The 25790-nt window shown below is 41.6% G+C and overlaps 1 protein-coding gene across 4 annotated transcripts in view; it reads right to left on the reverse strand.

Annotated features, from left to right (window-relative positions):
• Window positions 1–25790, reverse strand: part of tns2a (tensin 2a) — a 70532-nt gene that overhangs the window by 28903 nt on the left and 15839 nt on the right. For all 4 annotated transcript variants that reach the window (XM_078254329.1, XM_078254330.1, XM_078254328.1 and 1 more), the window contains exons 2-3: window positions 20893–20998; window positions 19815–19852 (exon numbers count right to left, since the gene is read on the reverse strand). In XM_078254329.1, coding sequence (XP_078110455.1) covers window positions 19815–19852; window positions 20893–20998 — 144 coding nt within the window. The remainder of the gene's footprint in view (window positions 1–19814; window positions 19853–20892; window positions 20999–25790) is intronic.

Raw genomic sequence — 25790 nt, forward strand, 5'->3', positions numbered from 1 at the left:
CCAAGTTGGGACCCCACCATTAGTAATCTAATCTAATCTAATAATCTTTCTACCTTTTTTCTTAAGCATCAAGCTCAGTCTCTCACTGTTGCTCGTACGTAACCACAGACATCAACAGGAAGTCAGAGGAACAGATAATAAGCTAAATCGAGGCTTGCCTTGTTTGACAGAAGTCGCAAGAAGCAGGTTCGGGTTCGGCTATCAAATGACTAACTGGATAATGTTCCTGTATGACTCACTCTGAGAATTAATTTTTTTTTCCATCTCCGTAGGGAAATGAATCTCAAATCCTATCCTGTGTTGTGGTTCTTTTTTTTATTCCCAGCCTGAACCCAATTCATGACCAAATAGGTTTGAGTTGGGTCGGGCTCTAATTTCTCTTAGTTCCCTCGGGCTGACGCAGATCAGTTTCATTCTATTTTTCAGAGGGGGGGGGGGTTCCTTTCTTTAATCAGAGCATGTAAAACAATGCATTGTGTTCGGATTGCACATCTAAAAGTCCCTGTTTAAAAAGACAGTGAGTTTGACTCTGCAGCTTCAAATAAAGCTCATCCGCCATGAAACAAATGTGGCTCTTTCTGTGCCCTTTGCATGCTGTAAACTAATTCTGTCTTTCTTCTAAACTAAACTTCCAACTACCATGGCAAGCAAGCAATTACCTTCTTCCTGTCCCAGTCAAATATCTCTTTCCCTCTTTTTCTCCTCTACTGTCTGCTGTCCTCTTAACTTCAATTGTTGTATACTTTTATTTTGCATATCAGGCATTTAGCCAACACTTCTGGGCAGAGCAATTTGCAAAAGTGAGAAGATAGGTGTTGAGTGTCTTACTGAAGGACCCTTTCCTGGCATAAATACTTGTGGGATCCTGGGATTTTTACAATGTATGTGCTTTGTGTTTGTTTGTGTGTGACTGTATTTATGTACTGAAGATTATTGCATGTACTGAAACACAAGTGCCTTCTCCAAACCTCATTAATGCTTTCATTCAACTGGGATAGAGATAGTCTGACAGTAAAGTGCAGATATTTCAGTCATAGATCTCAACAGTGACTGCCCAGTTTTTGAACGTCTCCTGTTCCGGTGATTTTTATTCATTTACTACTGGTTAGCCTGGAACCAAGTTAACCATACGAGATGAATCGTGACCATAAAACATGTGATTTAGCACCAAAAATAGGCAAAGGTACAATAATTTGTACATAAAAATCATTACCATGGTAACAGTGAGCTCTATCAATCAGAGACACCACTGTTACGTTTAGGATTGTGGGTAGTGTAGTACTTCTCCATGACATTGCAAATAAAACATGCTTTTCTTAAAACAAGGTTGACTTCATGCAGAATTGCGGCTTCTACAGGAGCATACTGTATACCACCGTTTCACAATCTCATACCTCTTGGTAAGTCCACCTTGGATGGTTAAGACATTATGGCTAATAATCAAAATCTTGATTCAGAATATGAATGGGATTTTCCCTCCCAGAACCACACTGTTGAGCTCTAGTTCTAGTTTTCAGTATAGCTAAGTGGCAAAATAAGGGAGAAAGCGGAGTGCAGAATCTGGTAAAGCTTCAACGAGTTGTTTTATCCGACATGCACCTCAAATCAGAGCAGTGACGCTGATCTACTGATTCTACTGATTCTACTGATAATAATTTAACATAATCTAACATATATGAAAGAATGCACATCAGTATGTTTGTTTGTTTGTTCACACTCAGTCACACCAGCATTTTTTCCAGAATTTTACGAAAGGAAATTCCTCCTTAAAGAATGTAGATGTGGAATGTGGAATCCACTTCACTCTGTCTATCAGCAGAGTGCGGATCGGGCCGCATTTTTCTGTCCGAGCCCGGCCCGCGTCCGACAGAGCAGTAACCGAACCCGACAGGCATTAAGATATTTATGTCCGAGCCTGACCCGAGCCCGACACAGTTAAAATCTCATTTTTTTCGTTTGTTTGTGTGAAAAGCCCGCTTTTTTTAAGCAACTGTAGGAAGGCATTCTGAAATGTCATGCGCTGATGTGACCGAGCCCAACCCGAACCCGAACATCATTTCTAAATATCTGTCCGAACCCGGCCCAGCCCGTTGGGTACCATCGGGTCCCGACGGCCTCGGGTCAGGTATCCATCCTCTATCTCTCAGAACATCACTTTATCAATCAGAATGGGCATGTGTAGTTTAGGGCCTTATAAAGCTATGAAATACATGAAAATATATTTAGACAGAATCTGCTATCCCAGGAGGACAATGTAAATTGGGAAAGTCCACGTAAAACTGGAAGGTTTCGGGCAGGTACTGTATGTCACCGGGTCAGCAAACGTCTCATTCTGACTTCGTAGGGCTTGGTGTACGAACATTCACCAAACTCATAATGAAATCTGGTGGTATTGTCGGAAAAATCAAGCAATTCAACTAGCCTTTAACAAGACAAATGAAAACCTTCTGGAGTCATGTACTGGTTCCAGTTTCTCCTCACTGAGCCAATCCTGGAAGTAGTCCACGTTGTTTCAAATTTCCAGTTGTTATGACTACAGTTACCCAATTTTGACTGTGTACCCATAACTGCTTCTATTTCGGAATTTAGCATTAATCAGGCTTTACCTGGTTTGATGCTTTCACACTGCTCATTGACCCATTCCTTCTTCTCTCTAATATTTTCTTCTTCTCCTCCATGTATTCCTCTACATCTCTCTCTCCCAGTGCCCAGTGAAGGGGCCTGCTGAGGGCGGCCGCTAAGCCAGAACAAACACACCACACCAGATTCCATCTCCCCAGGCCAACACTTACGCACAAACTTCCTGCTAATAGACCTCCACCCATCTCATCTCGTTCCCTCCATTTTCCTCCCTGTTCAGGTCCCTCTTTACTTGTACTTTCTATTTTGTGTTTTACTACTTTTCCTCTTTAAGTCATATTTCTTTTTCATTTTCTTGTTTTTGACTCTAACTCTCTTCCTCTGTACTTTTTTCAATCTCTATCTCTTCTTTTCATCTCTTTTTTTCTTGTTCTAGTCTCTCACTCCAATTTCCCATAACCACCCTCTATTCCTTTGTTTATCCTCTCCCTTCTCCTCTTCTCTCGATCTCAATACTTCCTTTCCTCTCTTCCTTTTCTTTTCTAATCGAATCCTAACAAACACCTTCCTGTTTGTCTTTCTCCCACCTTTCTGTCTTCCTACCTAAGCTTTCTTGAAATCCTTTCATTCACTGCACCTTCCTTTTGAACCTCCACTGTTCTCATGTCTTCGTGGTCCCCGGTCTTGAATTGTCTTCAAACTGGAAGGTCACAGGTTTGATCCCCAGTAACCAAATATCCTTGAAAAAAGACAAAAACCCACAACTGGCTTGTTCTAACTTGCTCCGGATTCAGGTGCTGGTTACATGCCTAAAATGTTCTTAATAAATAGCAAAGTAAAAGCTGAAGAAGAGTAGCATGACTTGACAGCATGACAAAATGACCCATATGACCAAAACAATCATGCAAATTACTTACACAACTACTGTTATGGAACTATCATTTTTCTCTGTACATTTCCCCCAGCTTCATGTTCACAAGTACAACTGCCTCCTCTCAGGTGGGTCCAGCTGTCGATGCTCAGAGAGCTGTGACCCCCATAACCCTCTCCACCACCTCCACCACCCCCCTCCATCTCCGTCTGCCAGCCTTCTGTCCTTTTCTTCTCTGTCCGTTGTTTTGCTGCACTGACCCTGGCTCCTCCAGCTCTTTACATGCTCTTTGATCCATCAAAGCCAGAAGAAGCATAGCTAATGGATAGTGCACAGCTCTCCTACTCTCAACGCATGGCTTAAGAGCTGTGGGCTCCGAGAGGGATAAGGGTGAGGCAGCAGCCTTGGTATGTTATTAGTGTGAGAAACGGGTGTGTTTGTGAGAGCCTGCGACATTGAGTTTGAGAGTGATTCGTTGTATTAGCCTGACAAGCCAGACCCACATCAAGATGTTGGGTCTGGGAACTCACCATTGGCAGGGCTCAATCCGAGGGGCGGGATAAATGGTTGTCTTTCAAATTCCCTCTGCACTCATAGCCAACCAGAGCAACGCTAGTTGATAGATTAAACTTTTGCCCTATCCGGTCGGCAAAAGTCCGAACACATCTTCTTTTTTTAAGAATGACTTCAGTGCTTAACTCCAAGTCTTCCAGAGTCGCGGTCAAAGCCGATTCAAAAGACCGCTGTTCACCAGCAGCAGCCATCTTCTTTGTTTTCAAGTAGCAGGGAATTCACGCGGAACCATCACAACTCTGCTACTCCGCCCACCGACTCTATACACGATGTGATTGGCCTGACCAGAATTTGGTTTTTCCAGCTCGCAAGCCAACAGAGAGTTGCTAGACTGACCCTGGCTGCAAATTACATTTGCTGCCGCTAGGGTGCGTCTAGATTTCTAGGCTATCATATGTGTGTGAATACAGAAATTAAATTTTTATATTCTGCGCATTTCCTGGAATGATATATGGAAAAATTCAAGGCAGCCCTTCCGCTGTACAATAATCAAACTAAGGCAATTTAAAATTGTAAACTGTCACAGTTACACAAAATCAGAAGATAGAAATCAGAAACGATAGTAAATGTATAGAATATGGAGCTGTTGAAGGAACTCTGCTCCATCTTTTGTGGGACTGTAATAAAATTTGGCATAACAAAGAAAGCAATGATCCACTCTAAAAAAGACATTCCACTCGCACCACAGTCATGTAAACGGGGAGATTTGCATAACTTTACACAGTATCTTTAAAGATTAAAAAATATATTTCTCTCACTATGTATGGTCATAAAGACGGTAATCATGAAAAACTGGATTGCTTCAAATACACCAACTCAGAAAGAATGGATTACTGAAGCAATAGACATGATTAAGTTGGAAAAGGTAGCAAAATAATGTGACAGAATATGATGAAACATGAACGCCTAATGTCACTATAAAGGAAAAAATAAATAAATTAATAATTAAAATTATTATTATTTATTACACAGCTTTTTTTAATACTCAATTCTGATTGGTCAATCATAGCATTCTCCGGCCTGTTATTTCTGTACAACAGACCGTTGCCATGGACTGAGTTCTGATCATCATACTCTGGAGGACCATTTGTAAATTTATAACATTTCTAAAATCAATATTTCTGCTCATACAGAGCTCATACCGCGAATCAGCGGATCCCAGAGGGAGAGAGAGGGTGGAGGAAACTGGGATCGCTAACAGTGCAAATGGCAACAGAGCAAACAGAGCATGAGTTAGCTTCATGGTTAGCTCACTCACCAGGGCGACCTAGCTTCCGCCGGAGAGCGGTGCTCATCAGCGGTAAGGTTAACCGTCCCGACCGGGACGCAGGCATTATCAGCGGGTAACCTCTGTATTAGCAGCCGTATAATAAGCGGGATAATGTAGAGTGAGCTTTTCATTATTGCGACCAGCTGATTCAAATCCATCACCCTGTTGGGGTTCTAATTCACAACCGATGCAACATAAAAAATTTGGGTCGCTATTGACGATAGCTTGGATATTTAAAAATGGTGGGTTTGTGCAGTGACATGCTAATGATGGTTCTCTCTGGTGGTCTGCAATGTTTTTAATCCACATTCTAGTATAGGCTCAGCTCGCTTGGAACCTTAAAGTGCTCATATTATGGTTTTTGGCTTTTCCCCCTTTATTGTTTTATATATCTTTTTGTGTATGTAATAGGTTTACAAAGTGAAAAAGCCCAAAGTCCACCCCAAAGGGACTTACCATCTCCAACAGAAAACGCTGTTCACAAACTGCTCCAAACAGCTATTGTAGTCCAAGCTTTACTTCCGTGACGAACGTGGGTCACTTTGTAACACACGATATAATGCTCGCCTAGCGACTCCCAACAAAGATGGGACAGAAGTGCGATGCCTCACTCTGTAGCTAAAACAGAGAGCTCAACACACAGGATGAAAAGAGGAGCTGCAGCAATGTGCAGTTCAACAAAAATATGGTGTTTTTTGAAAATTCAACCATGTAAACCTATTCTGATATAACCTCTAAATACAATTATGAACCTGAAAATGAGCATAATATGAGCACTTTAACAGAGGTGGTACAAAAAAAAAGTACCAGGGACTATCCACAACTTTTGCTAATGAAAACCCATAAAAAAGCGAGTAGAGTGGAGTCTAGGTGTACTATGCAGTGGAAAAGCGGAATTAGTTACATATGAACGCAGCACTCATGCAGCATTTCCTTTGATGTTTAGCCTTAGGCTTAATAGTCTCCCCAATCCTTAAGCTCCCTTGGGAGAGCCAATCAGAGAGCATTGATGAAAGCTGCAACGAATCAGCAGTGAAAGCCAATGTTGGCCATGACCTTGTGTGCTTTCATCATCACCATCATCGGCGAGCTAGAGAAGAATGCAAGGGGACTTGAAGTGAACAGAGTACAGTGATTCTTACAGCAATAAGACCCCAGAGAGCAATTTCTTCTCTGAACAATGTTAATGCAACAGGTATGTCAGCATCAATGAAGCACCTACAGACAACTGATTTAGCAAAGTAGTACAGGCACATACGAATACAAAAAAAGACAAAGCAAGATCAGACATGTTGTAAAAACAGTTACTTCCACCCCTCTCAAGCAGGCCTTCTGGTTAATGTATCCAACTACTGTATATGTTCCGAATACCAAAACAGAGTCCTATACTACCTCCAAGGCAATATTGCTCAAGCATGTCAAGAGTTTATGTCTTACACCTGTTTTCTGTCATAGTTCAAATTCCAAACAGATGAATGGTAAAAGGAATGTATGTTAAAATCTGTCTGAACCAATTATAATCATTCTAAACCGGAGGAAAATAAGTAACAGGGACGTTTTAAAAAAAACTAATTTCAAATTAAAGTGGGACTGGGGGTTGGCAATCACATGCTCTATTTGTGGACAATTCCACATGTATCCACCTGTTGACTTAAGCCCTTATGGTTAACGTGGGTGGAAAATACTACCTTTGCACTTGCCCACTCTGTATAACATTCTGTGTTGCAATACTAAGAGGGCTTAGGGGAACAATTTGGCTCTCACCAGATGATAGAAATCCCACTTACTTACTGCAGTTGTACTGGGATGTCACCCGAAGACAAATGGCTTGGGAAGTTAATTGTCATGTGGGTTATATGCAGACTTGGGGGAAGACTTCTGTAGTAGCTACCACTGTGCAGTGTATCCCACTATTGCCATTAGGTATCTCTGTTTTAAAGGGGTGATAGAATGCAAAACTGATTTTACCTTGTCATAGTTGAATAACGACAGTTTGGTGGGTAAATAGGACATGCATAGAAGCTCAAAATCCCATTGATACCCCTATCCTCTGCAAATCTCACATTTTGAAACTGCCGCTGAAAACGGGCAAATCTCAACAAAGCTGGAAGCTGACGTAAGCATCTCAACTCCTAGTCTTTGTCACGCCCCAACATTTGCATAGGCTACACCACTGACCTGAGGTCAGCTTAGTCTTCTGAATCTAGCTAGGTCATGTAGATCTCCAGAGGTCCGCTATTTAATTACTAAATTCACTTATGAGACTTTTGTATGCGAGAAATCAACTATGCTGTTTTCCGAAAATTGATGGCTAATTGCAAATTTTGTCCGACTGTGTGTCGCAGTTCAGCAGGAGCTCAGCAGGCTACGTGACAGCGGCCGGTGCTGCCTCGCCGCCCGGCGTGTCCTACTTCATAGACTCCGGCTCGCTGTGAGCTAGCTGGAGCTCCGTCACGAAGGGAAGCCCGCGGCGCTCCATACCCGCGCAAAGTCACCGGTTCTGGGTTACTGGACTACAAAATGCCGAGGCCCTGATGGAGCTCCAGGGCCTGCAGCTAGCCGCGATTCATCGGATTGAAGGGACAGTAGCAGCTAACGAAATCCCTAATGTTCACAAAAATGCATTAAATTGAAATCGGACACCATAGTTAGCTTCATAAGACCTTGGGGTAGATGTTATATAAGTGGCGTGACGAAATTCAAACTGTAAATATACTTTAATTATGCCGAAAGTGACGCTAACTAGCCGCGATCTGTACACATAGGATTGGAGGGACAGTCGCAGCTAACGAAACCCCTAATGTTCACAAAAATTCATTAAATTCAAATCGGATACCATTGTTAGCTTTATAAGACCTTGGGGTACATGTTATGTAAGTGGCGTGACAAAATTCAAACTGTAAATATACGAAAGTTATGCCGAAAGTGTAGCAACGATCTTTTCCCATAGGATTAAATGGGACACATAGCCTAGCTTGCAGCTCCGGAGCTCCGCGGAGCCCCGAGCCCCGGTCATCCAGTAACCGAGAAACGGTGACTTTAACTGGGTATGGTGGTTCTCGTCAGACTGTGTGGAGCTCCTAAAGTCCGACACGTCTTACTAAATTTGCAATTAGCCATCAATTTTCGTAAAACGGCCCATATTTGAGCTTTATATAGTTGATTTCTCGCTTAAAAAAGTCTGTGAAGTGAATTTAATAACGAAATAGCCCGACAAACAATGTATACCTTTGCAGTGTCTGAAATATGAGACCTGCTGTCTCGTCTCCAATGTGTTTCTATGGGGTTCGCTCAAACCAATCAGCGCGCAGCTCATCTAAATATTCATGAGATCAAATAGAGCCATATTCACAGGGTAGTTAAGGGCCTAATAAAATAGCATTCGGGCAATTTTCAGCCCAACCAATGTTACAAACCCTATTAGGAAACCTTAAGGAACAGTGTATATATCTATATAATCATTCTATCACCCCTTAAAGTCCTAGCCTCAGAAGTCTAGCAAGGCAGCTGATGTTTAAAAAATATGCCATATTTTGTAAATTCCATGCCCCAATGAAATAGCTGAACTACAGAAACGCAATGTACGTCTGACAGTCACAAATGCAGGTGTTCTCTCTTTGGCACAAACCTGCAGGACTCTTTATGGCAGGTTTGAGAGCTACCTGGCTTAGCTTTATGACTATCCTTCAAATGCACCCCACATGTCTAATGCCTCTTAATCATGACAAGGTGGACTTCGTGAGAAAACCAGAAAGCACCCGGCCTAGCATGAGGAGACTTCAAGGCCACAGCTAAGCAAAAACAACACCTATGGGTGAAACACCTCTATCCCCTGGACTCAGGAGTCCCATATCACACTTTTAGTGCTTTTCTGTATGTAAGTGTTTATCTGTGTTTTTTTTTCTCTTTCATTTTTCTCCCTATTCAGCACGTTTCCCCTCTCTCACTCTTTGTCTCTTGTTCCCACACTTTCTTTTGACCCCAAAAGGAAATAAAGGGGTCTCTGTCTCAAGCTGTTTCGTTTTCACTCCAAGCAGCTGAGAAGGAGGCCGAAGAAATCACAGGGTACATGGGTCCCTGTGGTGGAGCTTTAATGACCGAGCTGGATGCAATTCCCTGTTATGTCAACACGTTTGACTATGTGGACTACACACACATGCACAGATATGCAGATGAAAACACAAACAGGAATGCACACATGTTGCTTGTACAGAGAGTTTTTTTTAGGTACACGTAGAAGGCTGCAGCCCATACACACCACAAATGCATTATCATCCACTCCTCTTTACCCTCCTCTCTAGTCAAACACGGGCTGAAAGCTTTAAGCTGGACAAAAATAAATGTGGGTAAATAAACAAAGCAGGAAGACATGGGTTGGGATGAGATTGGGAGAGATCAACAATGGAAAAATCTCATGTGAAACAGTCAACATGTACAGAACTTCAGTCCTCCCCTTCTTCTGCGGTTGAGCTTACCTCAACTCTGTAATTGGCAATCATTCGGTTGATAAGTAGGCACAAATACATTTCCTAGAAGCACAACGTACCCTCCTCTTCAGCCTGAATAGTGTTTACTATATGCACAAAACTGCATTTGCATCATTCAGACAGCCATTGTGCATTATCATCAGTTGTCTTAGGGCCCATCACACTGTGCAGAGCACCACAGCTCACAAACAAGACAACTCTGTGGTGAAAATCTTTATTGTGTTATTTTTTGTCTTTATCGTCTGGGGGATTTGGATGTAGACAGATGGGACACAAGGCAAGAAGACATGAAGACAGGAATTAAAAGCCAGTACAAATTGTTACAGTGGATATCACTAAAATCTGTGACTCATGTCCTGCACCAGAGTGGGTGTCAATATTTAAGATCCCTGGTAACAAAGATATCCAAACAGTCTCTTCCTGTTAGATTCAAGACAGGCCAAACCCACTGGCCAATTATTGCACACACACACACACACACACACACACACACACACACACACACACACACACACACACACACACACAGGACTGGCTGGTGGGGTCCCAACTTGGCTAACTTAGCTGTCATGCTTATGGTTTTAACTCTCATCAACATTGCTCACTCACTTGTCCATTCCCATGCTCAGGCCACGCTCGCTGCACACACACACACACACACACACACACACACACACACACACACACACACACACAGCTTAACTCAAAACACGACAGCCTATCTCGGCAATTACCAGAGCTGTCTATGATAAAGTAGTGACTCCCTTAGGACAGACAATCATACAGTATAGGATCTGTAATGTTAAAGTGATACAGTTGGATCATGTTATCCTGAATGACTCATACTGACTACATGAGTATTTGGTGAAGTGCAGAGCCTGCAGGAGGGAAACCAGAGGTCTGGGCTCAAGGCCACAAAACTCTAACCAAAGATTACTCACTTATTGATGTCACTCCCCCCAAACTACATTTCTGTGATGATTTCCACCACCTATTGAAATGATTCAGAAGGTTGCTTACAGTTAACTGTTTGAATGAATATTTCAATACCTAAAATCTGTTTTGTTTGTTGCATTTTGTAAGTCTTTCAGCCTTGGCATTGAAAACCGCTAAACTACAACTAAGCTGTGGCTGACATGTTTTAACAGCAATGAGTGACATATTCCTATACTGCAACCACCAGGAAGAGATTTGACCAAGAGGTTTTCATTTGACAGGAAGTGTGTAGAGTGAGGGGGATGTTGGGTCAGCTGTGATGTTTGAGCCGCATGCTGTGAAAACATGGACTAAGGTGCACTTTGTTTTTTGTTTCTGCCATTACTCCATCAGTCCATCTCCTCATCATGTCCTTTTTTCTCTTTCTGTTATCCAGACAAAGATAAGGCACCATGGACTTGAATTAAATGACTCCAATAAATAAAGAACAGGGCTTTAAAAGTAACAGAGAAAGAAAAAGTATTTTGCAGAGTGTTTTCTTCTACAGTCCATATTACATCTAGAATGCATTTTCTTTACTAGAAATGATGGGGGCTGAGAAGCAGGACTCTAAACCACAACTGTCCTGATGAAAAGCTTGTAATGTTAGAGAAAAATCAGAGGGGTTATGTTGCTCTTCCTCTCATCCCTGCATCCTCCCCCACTTACGCTTTATCTATCTGTCCTTGATTGTACATCCTCCTCTTGTAAAGAGGAGCAGGAGTTGCAAACAGTTCATTGCTTAGTCTCATGTAAAATATATTTTGACATGTTCAGTGGATAAGGACGAGAGACAAGGAGGAATCCTGATACCCAGAGGGGAAGCAGGGATTGTAATTACTGTGATACACAGCTTTGCTCTGCCAACATACACCATCTGTAGGATGGCTTATCAGGCAACCATTTTTCCAGAGTCCAGATGCCCTCAGGCTTTTTGTGAAGACTGGACTCAGTTGTAGACTGAGTTTAAAAGACTAGCAGGCATGATACTCATTTAAAGGTAGAGTCTGATTTCTGGAGAAAGACTTATTTTAATTCAACACCCGAGCAAAGATTTACAGTCCCTATCGCTACCACTGCCTTTCTCTTTATATAACCATGGCCTTTCCTCTGTCCTGTGCACAAGCACGAACGGAATAGTGTTGTGTGGCAGGGTCCAAGTCACTTTGTTTGTTTTTTTTTCACTTGTTTTCCCAGAGCCAGGGCTGTGTATGAACACCGGATTTGTTTTTTCAGCGTACACACAGATCGGACAGCTAACAAAACTGTGTCCATGTTTGGACTCGGTTATTGCCCATATCCGGACACATCCGGTCTGACGCAGTTTCCAGTCCTGGACGATCGCCCCCCCGAAGTGCAAATAGAAGTCATTTACACATATCTAAGAATCTATGTGTGAATTTTCATATATGTACATAACATGTCTACTTAGTGTACGAAAGTGACTTGAAGAACAGAAGTACGGTCCTGGATGTGTTGACAGCACTGACGTTAATTTGGGCGACTTGTTAATACAGGTAATACCAGTGGTGTAGTCTACGTGATACGCAGGTATACGCAGCATACCTAATAAGAAAGCTCCAGGATTTAAAAATGCCCAATGACACCAACGACACATACTTTCCATTATATTTTTGATTCTGGCCCATATAGAGTAGAGTATACCCACTACAATACATTAGACTACACCACTGGGTAATACCCCCAAAAAAACGGTGAGTTTTTACAGTGGGAGGATAGGGGTGTCCCAGTATAGCAAAGGACAGCGCACGGCTAATTCACCAGTGTTAGCTTCTTTTTGCAGACAAAGCTACAGTAAATGATTAAAATGATATTACCTTATAAAGGTAATACATTATAATTTAAGTTTTACACCACTGAATTAACTGAAAACATTACAAGATCATTCATATTTATATTGAAACCGATATTCTGACAGAACGTTAGCCAAAAAGTGTCCGACCATGGACTGTAAGGAGATATTCGGTGAATTTGACAAAAAGTATATTGGATTAGAATCGCAGACTTCGCCTTTACGTTGCCTATAGTAGCTAGTCTGCCTTTGTTTTTACTCCTGTCTGACACAGATTCTGTGATTAAAGGACTTATGTTTGCTGTGTTTTGCCTCCTGTGCTGCCTTTCCCTCCTTTGCCTATCTACATGCCTGCTCTGAATCAGCCTCGTTAGATCTTTCCTGTTCCCGGACTTTTCCCCAGCCAATCAGCTCTCTGCATGTTCTCCTGCCTAATCACCTCATTCCCTCACCTGAGCTTCTACGCCCATCTCTCCATCTGCACTTCATCCTGTCATTAGTATTATTGTATTAGTATATTATGTATTTAATTTTTCAGGTCAGTGTTTCTTAAATCCTTGGTTTTGTTGCTGTTGTTATCAGTTTTGATTTGCCAGCAGCCAAGCAAACCTTGACCCTTGTGTTGTCTTCCATTCGACCATGCATCAACCTCCCGGGTCAAAACTGAAAATCACTTTTTCGTTTTTTTAACGTTTTTGTCTCTTTTGGCGCTTTTTTCAAAGTTCTTGGCACTTTTTTGACGTTTACCGCTTCTTTTCAATACCATGTATAAACACCAATAACACCAACTCATTACTAGATTTACACTTATTTTTGGAGTTCATTGTCAATAAACCTTATTTATAGGAAATTATACCTAATTCTTGAGTTCAAAAGCAGAAATTGTGATTTTTTTTTAGACTAATATTGAATGACATATGTCAACGTTCAGTCGAGATACTGTTTCGAAAAAAAAAAAAAAAAATTAAAATGCAAAAAAAATTGAACAAAACTCATTTAAGTATAGATTTTTGTTGTACTTGTGAAGCACGTTGTATGGAATGATCTATGTTATTTTTGGGTAATCAAAATTAGGTAGTTAAAAAGAAACCCATATTTCTGATATAGACATTTAGACTACGTGTCAAATTTGACCCAAAGACAACACAAGGGTTGAATAAAAAGTAAAGTAAATGGAAAGCCAAGGACGGTGTGATTAGCACTGCAGCAATATAAGTATTTGATTTATGTAAAAAGGCTTTAAAAATGTTGAGTTCTAGATGCTATCATCAGGGGGAGATTTAGTCTCCCCAAAGTAAACACTAATAAATACAGGTTGAACTGGTTGGTTTTTTAAACAAACTATAACTTCGGTATTTGTGTTGGACTAACTGTCTGCAAAAAAAATTGGCACATTAAAGCTTTTTTGAATCTTTGAATTTATTAATGTTGAACTAGGATCAGTTTGGGGGTGACCTTTAACTCACCCGGTAGAGCGTGCGCACCATGCAGACTAAGTCCTTGGCATTGGCCTGTGTTCAAATTGACCTGCGTGTCATCCCCCTTCTCTCTCCCCCATTTCCTGTCATTCCTTGGCTGCTCTTTAATAACAAATCAAATTGGACGATGTTGAACAAAATAAGGCCATTACATTTGATTGATTTGAAATTATGGCTTTTGATCTCATAACAAAACTCAAAGCAAAGTGGTCACATTGGCTCTACTCAGGGGGAAGTCTTGCATTGCCACACCTATCTCAATGGCGCTGTGAAGTCTGGCTACACCACAGATACATTTTAGGATAGGAGAAACAAACGCTATGACGACGGTGCCCCTGCAGAATATTATCGGGAAGGAACTTGTTTTGGTGGAACATTTGCATCCCCCAAAAGAAAACGCCACACAAAATATTAAATGAAGTTACCTGTTCACACAATACAATAATGTGAGCTATTTAACTTAGCTGGATCCCACGCCAGATGTCAGGCTTTATTTTCAGGAAATGTACTTTCGTTGATCCAGACTAACTCAGGGGTAACAATCAGCCAATCCACATATATATTCGGTCAGTCCAGTCCATGTCCATCACTCTTTCAGTCTACTTCTCAGCCAGCCAATCCAAGGGTTTCAGTTATTCAGTGAACCAGCGGAAATGCCTCTTCTTGCCTAATTAGTCAGACAGGCCAGTGAACTTGTCACAGGCTTTATTTCACTAATTTTAATCCTTCCTCCTCCCACTGTTCCCATCTCTTTGCCCCTGGGCCCCAGTCTCTCTCCCCCCCCATCCATTTCCCTGTGGACTACATTTTCCACTTGGAATCAAAGATAAGGAGAAACTGTTCTCTGAGAGAAGAACATGCTGAAATAAAACTGTTTATGGCCTTCTGTTTGTGTGTGTGTGTGTGTGTGTGTGTGTGTGTGTGTGTGTGTGAGAGAGAAAGTGAGAGAGAGTCTCTGTGTGTTTTTTTAATAGAATAGAGATGGGTCAGCTGGAGGCTGTTGACCTTGTGGGCAAAGAGTAGGGAACATAGTGACAGAAGAGAACAAGAAAACAACAATATAACATGAACTGTACATAGACTACCTATTATCACCAATCATTCTCTCTAGGAGGGGAGATTTTTCCAGAGAACTGGAGCAGACCTAGTGACGGGATACTGTACGGTGTGGTAATGAGATGATTTGTCACCCAGCTTATGGCAACACCAGATGTAAATAGAAGCCTGAGGAGAACAGGATGGCTTACAGATGACAGAGGGCAGATCTCCAGATGTGTGAGTGCACGTAAACACGAACAACCATGGTAAATATGCAGAGGAGGAGAAGGAGAGCAGAGGTGGTTGATACATACACAAGGTTACAGGTAATAACTGCCAAATGTGAGGTGAGGTGCAAGTGAGGAAACACCATGAACTAATTAGACTTGTAACACACAACAGATCACTCTCTATAGAAGGAAGGCTAGTCTGGATCAACGAAAGTACATTGCCAGAATAAGCCTGGCTTTGCCCCTTCACAATAAGAACAACCTACGAGCTAGAAAGCTAACGTTACACTCTGAAAATTGCAGGTTTTGACAGGAATTTGAACCATGCAATAAGGCAGGCCTGCTTGTTTTTTTCTTTGAATGATTGTAAAGATTTAAGAAGAATATGTTTACGGCATTTACTATCTAACTGGGCCGTATCAGGACTGATTGGCGGGAATTGCTGTACTGAAGTACTGCGGCAAATAAGAGCAAATTATGTTTAACCATGTATCCAGCTTATTTAAATAGCTCACGTCACGGTATTGTATGAACAGTACAAATGTTCCACCAAAGCAATTTCCTTCCAGAGACCATTTTACAGAAGCACCGTTGCTGCATCCGGAGCTTAGTGCCACCCAAGACGATTGTGATTGGTTTAAAGAAATGCAAACAACCCAGAGCGAATACCATTGGTGTATCTGTGGTGTAGCCAGACTTTACTCCACAGCGCTGTGAAGATAGATCTGGCAATGTGAGACTAAAGGAAGGCTAAAGATAATCAGCTAGGAAGGCAAACAGCTGGGATCTGCTATTAATTTACCGTATTTCGCCACAAAGTTATCATACATTTTAGAATGCACAGTATTACAGATTGTTGGCATGCTATCTTCATCTTGCCTCAGGTTAGAGGTTAGATAACAGCTGAGATGAACCCAGCCGCCAGATCCCCCCTCGCCTTGCCTTATCCGACCTCTCCCTTCCTGGGCAGCACAGATGGAAATCTCTGTCTAACAACCAGTCAACAACAACACATCAGACAGTCACAGTAAGGCTATTAAACAACATCCTGCTTATTTCTGTAATCAATCTTGTATTCAGTTTAACCTCAATTTTTCTGTAGAACCATAAATAAAGTTGTTCACTGTTCGCTGTTTCACAATCTGCCCACTAGGTTTCTTTCAAAAAAGGAGATAATGTGAAAAATGACATGTTCTGATAGCCTTTTAGTGACTTAACATTTCTTATGTTTGAAATAAATAATAAAAATGTCTACAGAGGGACAGAGAAACATTTTGTCTTCAGCCCTTTTGTCTCTCGTTTGGTAGTCTTGCTTTGCCAGACATTCTGGGATGGGAGAAAAACGTGCTCTGGTTTATTGGCATTTATTTAAACCAATCACAATCGTCATGGGCGGCGAGAAGCACTGGCAGCAGGCCCAGTGTCGCTGCAAAATAACCTCGGGAAGGAACTTGTTTTGGTGGAACATGTGTACGTTCAAAAGTTGTTTTAGTCGTGCAACAGAAAACTCAGATTGGACAGATAGTCTAGCTAGCTGTCTGGATTTACTCTGCAGAGATCTGAGGAGAGGTTAACCATAGTCCTTCATAAATCGACCAGAGTTTAAAATGCCAACACAAAGGAAGCCCAAGGCAACGGATATCTGGCCTAAATGAGGGAAATTCCGGAATTTCCGTCTGCAACGGAATAATCCCGTAAGTGGAACGTCGAGGATATAGACTACTCGTTCGGTAAACGGATAGCCTGGCTCCGTCCAAAGGTTACAAAATGTGCCTACCAGCACATCTACTGCTTACTAATGCCACATTTCCACTGCATGGTACGGTACGGCTATACTCAACTCGACCTGTTTTGGTTTTCCATTAGCAAAAGTTGTTGATAGTACCTGGTACTTTTTTTTACCACCCCGGGGAGATGATAAAAAAAAGCAACATGGGCCGACGCTAGAAGGAGTTTAAAACACAGCAGACCACTGATTGGTCAGAGAGAATCATCACTTGCATGACACGGGACATCCTGCACAAACCTACCATTTTCAAATAGCCAAGCTATCATCAATAGCGATTATTAACTGTATTTGAATAAGGGATATGTTGTGAAAAAAAGCCTGCAGTTCTTTCCAATGTTCTCCGTGTCTCTAGGGCTCAGCCGGCCCAGATGCAAAATCTGCACTACTGGAGAACGAAAGAGCTACTTCAGCTTTGGTAGCTGGGGGCGCAATGCCATTCACAAACTTTCCTGTGTTCTTCTCTTGTATTGCAAACTAGCTATGTTATAGACAGGCATTAGTTACAGTGTACATTTTATTTTTTTATTGTTTTGGCTGTCTCAGATATTCAGCGCCATCCATATTCAGCCAGAGAGAGGCCAAAAGAGGGTGCAGCTACAGGAGGGACTAATGGATACGGCAGGGAGCCGGAGAACATGAGCTGGAGAGAGCAAACCTCGACTGGTGGCGCCTTTGCTCAAATTGCCTTTTGATACCGACAGAAACAGAATAATTCTGCTGCACTGTGCAATGAATGTCAGCGTGGGCATTTTTTACTATGTTATGGCTGATTACTGTCGCAGATGACAGTTTTCACAGGGCTGAATGCCTTATTGCATGTTTACTTGGACAGAGGTGTGCGGGAGACCGTCAGGATCCCGAAGATAAGACAACCAAAGCTAGCAGGGCGATTTTGGAGCAGCTTTTGTCTGCCTACGAAGAAGGAGTTAGAGCCGCCAACAAGAACCCCCCGGGGGCAAATTTTCACATCTTACTACGTAAATCAAGGATTTATCTCGACATGGTCATTTGAATAAAGTGTGTTTTATGATGAGTTAACAAGGTAATTAATCTCATCCTGGTTCAGAGACAAACTTGAACTCAGAAAGTGTACAGCTGTATTTTTCTGTACAAAGAGTATTTCCTTTCTTGACATTTTGTGAGTTTATTTTGTTTACTAAGAAGCTAACAGAGCTTAGGAAAGACGCTGCTCGCGCAACGCATTATGGTACATGTAGGCACAGCTGCCAGGGCTATGCGAGCAGAAGAACTCGCTTTCTCAGTCAATACAGACACACTGGGGAATCCTTCAATGGACTACATATACCATCAGTACTTTAATTTGACATCCACAGTAAAGGTGCCGGATTCTCCCTTTGAATGTGCTATTTCAAAGCCATCCTTTCATTTCGGAACACATCCTCAGGGCTCTCCTCTCCGCAGATAAAAGACCAGAGGATGGAAGAGAGGAATGAGGCTCGTCTTTGCCACATGCCTTCGCCCTTGGCTTTCTCTCTTTCGACTGCCAAGGCTCCCTGCCTCAGCCTCTACCCCCTCTTCTTCACCTTGGCCATGGCTGGCATTCTCTCCCTCTGCATCGCTCTGTCTATTCATTACACCATCCTCTCCATCAATGATCCTTTCACAGAGGCAGCAGTGTGGGGTTCAAGCAAGGCTTGCAGCTCTTTCTGAGGAATGCAACTGAGCGGCATTCACATTAGCAGAGATCTCGAGACTTCTGCCCTCACAGAGCCACCGTCATGCGTCTTTTCACACCTCACTGGCATAACATAATCTTCTAAACAGCCTCGATAAGGATTTACATGTTATTCCTATAGTCCAGTGCAGTAACATTAATATACGAACAAAGATCTGACCCAGTAAGCAAGATTAGTGGGTCAGCTACTGGGTAAGACCTTAAATTATGGTCATGGTAATGGATGGTGATGACTGCACATTTAATAAGCTACAGAGCAGGTTGTGTTCACACTGTCAAATTCAAATAGTTCATATTACTACAGTGATCAATACTGATTGATTTACTGAGTATCAATTTAAATTGATTTAATGAAATGATGTCTTATGTCAAGATTTACTGGAATGGGAAACATTCAACTCAATCAACAAACATGACATATATAAACCCCCTATGCTTATTTATATAATGTAAGCCTTTTATGTCTTACACGTAGCATTATCTTTCACAGTTATGTTTTAGTTTTCTCATATTCATCCCGTTCTTCTGAAGACAAAACCATAAATGCATCCTTCCCATAGTTACCACAGTCTACTTAATGTTTTGCACATTAGGCATCATTATGTTCACATAACCCCAAGGGGTTCACAGTTTCCTTCATCACATTTATTATTTGGGTGTTTTGACCTTGTTTCATGAGACATGCGTTCGGGTCACTAACTTAACGAATCCATGTGAATGCATTTTATTTGCTGGAGCTTGACAGTAGTCAGGTTTTAAATGTAGCCTCAAATTTGAACTAATTTACAGAAAAAAGGCATTATGCGAGTGAATGTTTCCTGTTTCCATTGCACAGAAAATACACTTTTATGGTGGATGGTAATCAACTGTTCAGTGGATAATAAAGAAATCATATCCTCTGTCCCAGCTGATTATAGCACTTTCTATACTTCCCATGACTGTGTCACAACTGATTCTTCTTTTTTGTTTTGAGGTTGATGCTCAGAAGTGGAAACTGTAAAAGTGGATTCTTACCTTGGCCTCACACTTCCTGTGGGTGGCTGTCTTGCATACTAAGAGGAATGAGAAAGGAGGGAGGAAAGAAAAGAAAGACGTCAAAATGAGTATATAGTACAAGTTTAGTCTACATATGAAGTAATAAGGTAAACAAAGTAGTAAAGTAATATTTGTCTACAGAACTTTCATCTCTGTTTGATTTTATTGCATGTTGCATTGATATCCTCCTGCTATGTTCATGTTCACATGTCACACGTAATCTCTGCACCCTACTGTATGGCTTACATCCTAAAGGGAAGCACATACCGAGATTTGCATTTGGGCTTACAATAGTTAGTCGCAGGATGAAGTGTTTTTGTAGGCCAACCTGGAAGTTAGCACTGTCGTGGTTCCCTCAACAAAAAGCCAATTTGGATTTTTAACCACATACCTTATTTCAAGCATCAAACCAAAAACCCATTCAAAAAACCCACTGACTTTGATATGAGGGAACCAGAAGTGCAAAAAATGCTAAAATGCATTTTCTAGCTTTAGGACTCAATCCTGCAGCACTCTACGTAGACGCATCAGGATATACAACTGTCATATTTGCGACACGTGATAAGATTGGGGTGAGCCCTATGTTCCTACAGCCCAATGGTTCCACAGCCCTGTGGGAACATAGGGCCTAATTTTGAAAACAATCTTAGAAATGTGGGAACATAGGGCTATGGGAACATAGGGCCTAATTTTCAGTGAAAAAAACTATTTTTTGAAATGTGGGAACATAGGGCTGTGGGAACATAGTCACACTCCCATAAGATTTGAGAAAAGCAGTTATTTTTGTCACAATCGCTCCCCAGATTTGGCACGCGTACTTCTTTTGTCTGAATGGCGCGTCCAGTGTATGCTTCAGGGATCAAATGACACTACACTACGTGACACAGCTGGTGTGTGCTGCAGTTTTTTTATTCATATGTGACACATCCTACATCCTGCTGCCATTCTAACCTGTCATGACATTGGTTACCATGTTTGCTCGGTTCTTTAGAGTCACTTACTCGTGAATGACCAAACTGTAACTACAACAACGACAACACGTGCTTGCAACATGTACCTCTGCAGAAGGAGCCAACGTTGTCGATGTTCTGACGGCACACGCTGCACTGCCGCTTCTTCTTAAAGGTCTTTTCCTTGAAGACGTGGGGCTCTCCCTTCCCCCCCTGCATTCACACACAAACAAGGGAAAATGAGATTCACACTTAGAAACTTGATACAGGACCAGACTTGGCTTACGCAGTCTGTGGAGCTGCCTACTCTCAGAAACAATGCACGAATCCTTGTTTGAGGGAGAGTATGATTTGGTTAACCCTCTATGCACTTCCATCTGACAGGATATAAACAAGACGCACAAAGAAATTAGACTTCCTCAACTCTTTTCACAATTTCTTTTTAAGAAAACAAAGTGATGGCTTGTGAGTTACTGGACTGTAATAATGACAGGAACTTATAACTGTCAGTTTTAACCTGTGTGTGTGTGTGTGTGTGTGTGTGTGTGTGTGTGTGTGTGTGTGTGTGTGTGTGTGACGGATCAGGGTGCTTAGTATAGTATGTATGTGCACAACTATGACTACATCCATTCTCTACTCTCTTTACCTCTTGAACTTCTGTTCTGGTTGTGTAACTCTCTTCCAGTAATAATCCTAGTGGTTCCCGCCCATACCACACTATAATCCTGTGTGTGTGTGTGTGTGTGTGTGTGTGTGTGTGTGTGTGTGTGTGTGTGTGTGTGTGTGTGTGTGTCAAGGTATGGGAAGGAGGAAAAAGAGCAAATGCCTTGCTCTAATTCTTAAAAAGAGAGTAAGGAGGAAAAACGAAAGTAAAAGAAATCAACCACTTTTCTTTCACCAATGTGTGTGTGTGTGTGTGTGTGTGTGTGTGTGTGTGTGTGTGTGTGTGTGTGTGTGTGTGTGTGTGCGTGTGTGTGTGGTAGCCATTCCCGCCCAGTGCCTCTTTGTTTCCCAACATGGGATCACATCCACAGATGACTGGGCCTGACGTGACTCTGTGGAGGCTTTGAACATGAGAACACTAACAACCCAGGGCTAAGTATGGGGATTGCTGCTTAGAATGTTTTCTTGCATGGATACATAACGGGAGAAGGACAATAAGCGTGTGTGTGGTAAGGTGAGGGGGGGGGGGGGCATTTGACCAAACAGTATGTGCAATGTCATGCTGATCGGCGGCACACATATTCTGGAAACTGGCAGGTATCCAGTCAAAAGAGTAGGATTTGTAGCAGAAAGTGTTTCTCTGTTCACTCATCTGAGAGCAAACACGGCATCGACATCATCACCATGAGAACACAGCGATATGTGAGAAAGTGATCATGCTGCAAAGGCTTCTCACTGTGCATGTTTCCATAGCGTTGGTTAATTTACCTGACACACACATAAAGGTTTTTTTGTTCTCCTCTAGTCTGTGTGTACTTTTCCTCCTTGGTAACAAAGAAAGGGTGATGTTTACACACTTGTTTTTCATTATCCTGCTGCTCTGATTCTGTTCTAGGGACTGGACTGTGTTTGGACAGCTGCCTGCCTGGCATCACCCTCTGCCAGCCATGTGAAGCTGCTGTTGGCCTGTTCTAGTACAAGTGTACTCCGACCGCAGCGCCCTGGATTGCGGAGGTGGACCGGGTGGGTGGCTCAGGGGCTGGTGGTGGGCTGTTATGTAATATGGTGCGGTCAGAAGATTGAAGAACCTCTCTAAAACTGCGTAGTCATTACTATTGGAAGTTGTATATTTCTTATGTTTTCATTCATTTCTATTTGACTCAGTATGCCTAGTCTCGTCTATACTTGTCTTGCTGTAAAAACAACAAACCTCCACACAGACTTTAAAGTTTCACACGGACATTAAAGTGTCATGTTTTCTCATCTTAATCCTGTTTTGATGAATCCTTGATTTGGTACTCCTTCCTTTCCTGAACCCTAAACATAACCAATGCTCATGACCAGTTTAACCCTCTGATGTCTAAGGGCACTTTTCCATATCTTCTTAAATTCTCCTTTTAAGGGTATTTGCATATAACCTGATACCAATGTGATTCATTACAAAATGTTATGAATGTTAAACAAACTCAGCCTTCAGTACAGTGATGCCCAATTGTGTTCCAGGGCAATGTATAATGAGATAATTTGACCCTAAAGGTGAGAAGTTGATGTTCGCTTTTTGAAATTTCTCAAATCTCTTGTGAAAACAAACCTACACTCAATTACTTTGGTGCTTGAAATGAGTTTACGAAAGTCTTGGGTTCACAAACGTAGCGTAATACATGAATAACATAGTAAATAAATGTCTAAAATGAAATTTTGTAACGTAGCTTTTTGATTAGGAGTGTTGTCAAACATTGTTGGACTCGCCCGTGCGTCTTTTGTCCTCAGAGAGAACTACCTCACGTATGCCTTGCTCATTAGCGCCGTCTTGACATTTATGCCTAGTGTGTATGGGCATGCATGAGTATACACACGGGGCCCACGGTGAGTTTAAAAAAGCAACCAGTTACTGTCAGCTAAACCCCAGTGGTGATGTGGGCTGAGATATAAACACATAGATGAGAGGTTGGCAGCATTCCTCCTGTTTCAGACACAATCAAGACCACTATATAGTCCAACCACAGGCCATTACGGTCAGACAGTGATACACCACACCGCTACTGAATGCTGTAAAAGGTCTCATATTGACACCAATATAAGCTGCTATACTCTGGTTCATGTGAGGGGGACTGGATGGTAAAGCTTCACTGTTGAAACCACTTTATAGTTCATGTAACTGCAACAACAACAGTTGGTGTGCTGCGGTGCCCTGGTGGCCCCGGGGGTTAAGGCGCTGACCATGAACCGCAACGTTTGGCCGGGGGTCTTTGTTGCATGACATCCCCCATCTCTCTTTCTCCCCTCATTTCCTGTCCCTTCTCTATTTGGCTATCCAACAAAGGCATGCTGAAAGAAATAATTGTGTTACAAAAAAATTACAATTGGAGTGGTGCTTTTCTGTGTCAAAGGCAACATGATATGTTAGCCAAGTGGTTAGTTTAAGCACAGATTTTTCCAAAAGGCTGCAGGTTTGATCTCTGCAACAGCCATATCCAGAGAAAGTATGCCGTATAAACAAATACAGGATGTAAAATATTAAAACGTAAGTACAAGTGCACTTAGTGCACAAGTGCAAAATATTCACTGTTTAGGCAGAATATTATTTTAGTTTTTGAAAATGTATTTTTTTTTTTAGCTTGTTCATATTATGCTGTTTGGCTTTTTCCCTTTCCTTTATCGTTTTATATATCTTTTTTGTGCACGTTATAGGTTTACAAAATGAAAAAGTCCAAAGTCCACCCCAAAGGGAGTTACCATTTCCAACAGAAAACACTGTTCACAAACTGCTCCAAACAGCTCTGTTGTAGTCCAGCCTTTACTTCCATGACAAACGTGCGTCACTTTGTAACACACGATATAATGCTCGCCTAGCTGCTAGCATGGCACACCTTGATACCTGCTTCTGACTGGCTAGTAGTCTTACCTAGCTACTGCGCATGTGCGACTCCCAACAAAGATGGAATAGAAGTGAGATGTCTCACTCTGTAGCTAAAACAGAGAGCTCAACACACAGGGTGAAAAGAGGAGCTGCAGCAATGTGCAGTTCAACAAAAATATGGTGATTTTTGAAAATTAAATCATTTATCAAACCTATTACTATATAACCTCTAAATACAATTATGAACCTGAAAATGAGCATAATATGAGCACTTTAAGCCAACATGGATGAGAAAGCCTTAAACACCATTCCATGACAACTGGGCAAAGATGTGATATGGCCAAAAGCAAATGGATTTTGGAATGAGAGTCAACAGCATTTATTTAATCTACATGGTTGAATGTTAAGACTGGCAGATTCACTATTTGCTGCACTAGGTAACAACTTTCTGGCGCAAAATATTCTGCCATTTTTGTAGTTTCAAGCCTTGATACCTACGACACAAAGTACATAGTGTTCTGAAGAAGGGAACCTGCAGCTAGCTCTGCAGAGAAAAAAACATGACCTATATGTTGTAAAATATGTGCTAGCCATAATGTTTTCGTTTGAAAAAACAAAAACAAAGTCAGAATAATTTAAATGAATGAATTTTAAAACTTTTCACAGACTCCCTGGTAGAGTGCCACAGACTCCACTTTGAGAATCACTGGCCTACAGAACAATTACAGGGCATTGGTCCTGTATCATGAGGTAACTTCCACAAGTACCAATTGCATGATTACCTTAATTAAGAAGAGAAAAGTGGCCAGATCTATCGGTTTACAACTTTGAGGAGGACGACAACAGAGGAAGCAGAAAACAGCTGGAAGAGCCCGAGTGTATAAGTCCTGAAAACAACCTGAGATGCTGAGCCCGGTCCCCAGGATAGTAATTATCGTCACCACTGTAATGGATAAAAAACAGCATCCCCTGGTAAAACATGTGTTATTTGGTATTGAGTGAGCTAATAAAGAGACTGGTTAGATAATTTCTTCTGCCTGAGAGGAATAAGCTGAAAAACAGAATTTTTTTTTTTTTATCTATTTAGCAGGAAATGAACAAATTTGGGCTGCTCGATTATGGAAAAAAAAAAAAATCATAATCACGATAATTTTCATAATAATCATTGTCTTTTGGAAAGATGTTGCAGTTATTGAAACAGTTAAACAAATCAACAGTGAAAACACCTTGAACTGTCAAATTTCCCTTAATACTTTTACCGTTTGAATTTTCTTTTTTTTCATTCAGAACACAAGACCAAATAAGAGTTTACTTGCAAAACGTAATGTGCAAAATCAGTTTTTGTAAACATTAGGAGCAGAAATCATAATCACGATTACAACTTTGATTAAATGCACAGCCCTAGAACAAATCGATTGATTCACTAATACTGTAGATGCACAAACACACAACCACACAGGTTAACCAAACTGGATCCATCTG

This window comes from Sander vitreus, chromosome 7, assembly GCF_031162955.1.
Source record: "Sander vitreus isolate 19-12246 chromosome 7, sanVit1, whole genome shotgun sequence".
Taxonomy (NCBI): Eukaryota; Metazoa; Chordata; class Actinopteri; order Perciformes; family Percidae; genus Sander; species Sander vitreus.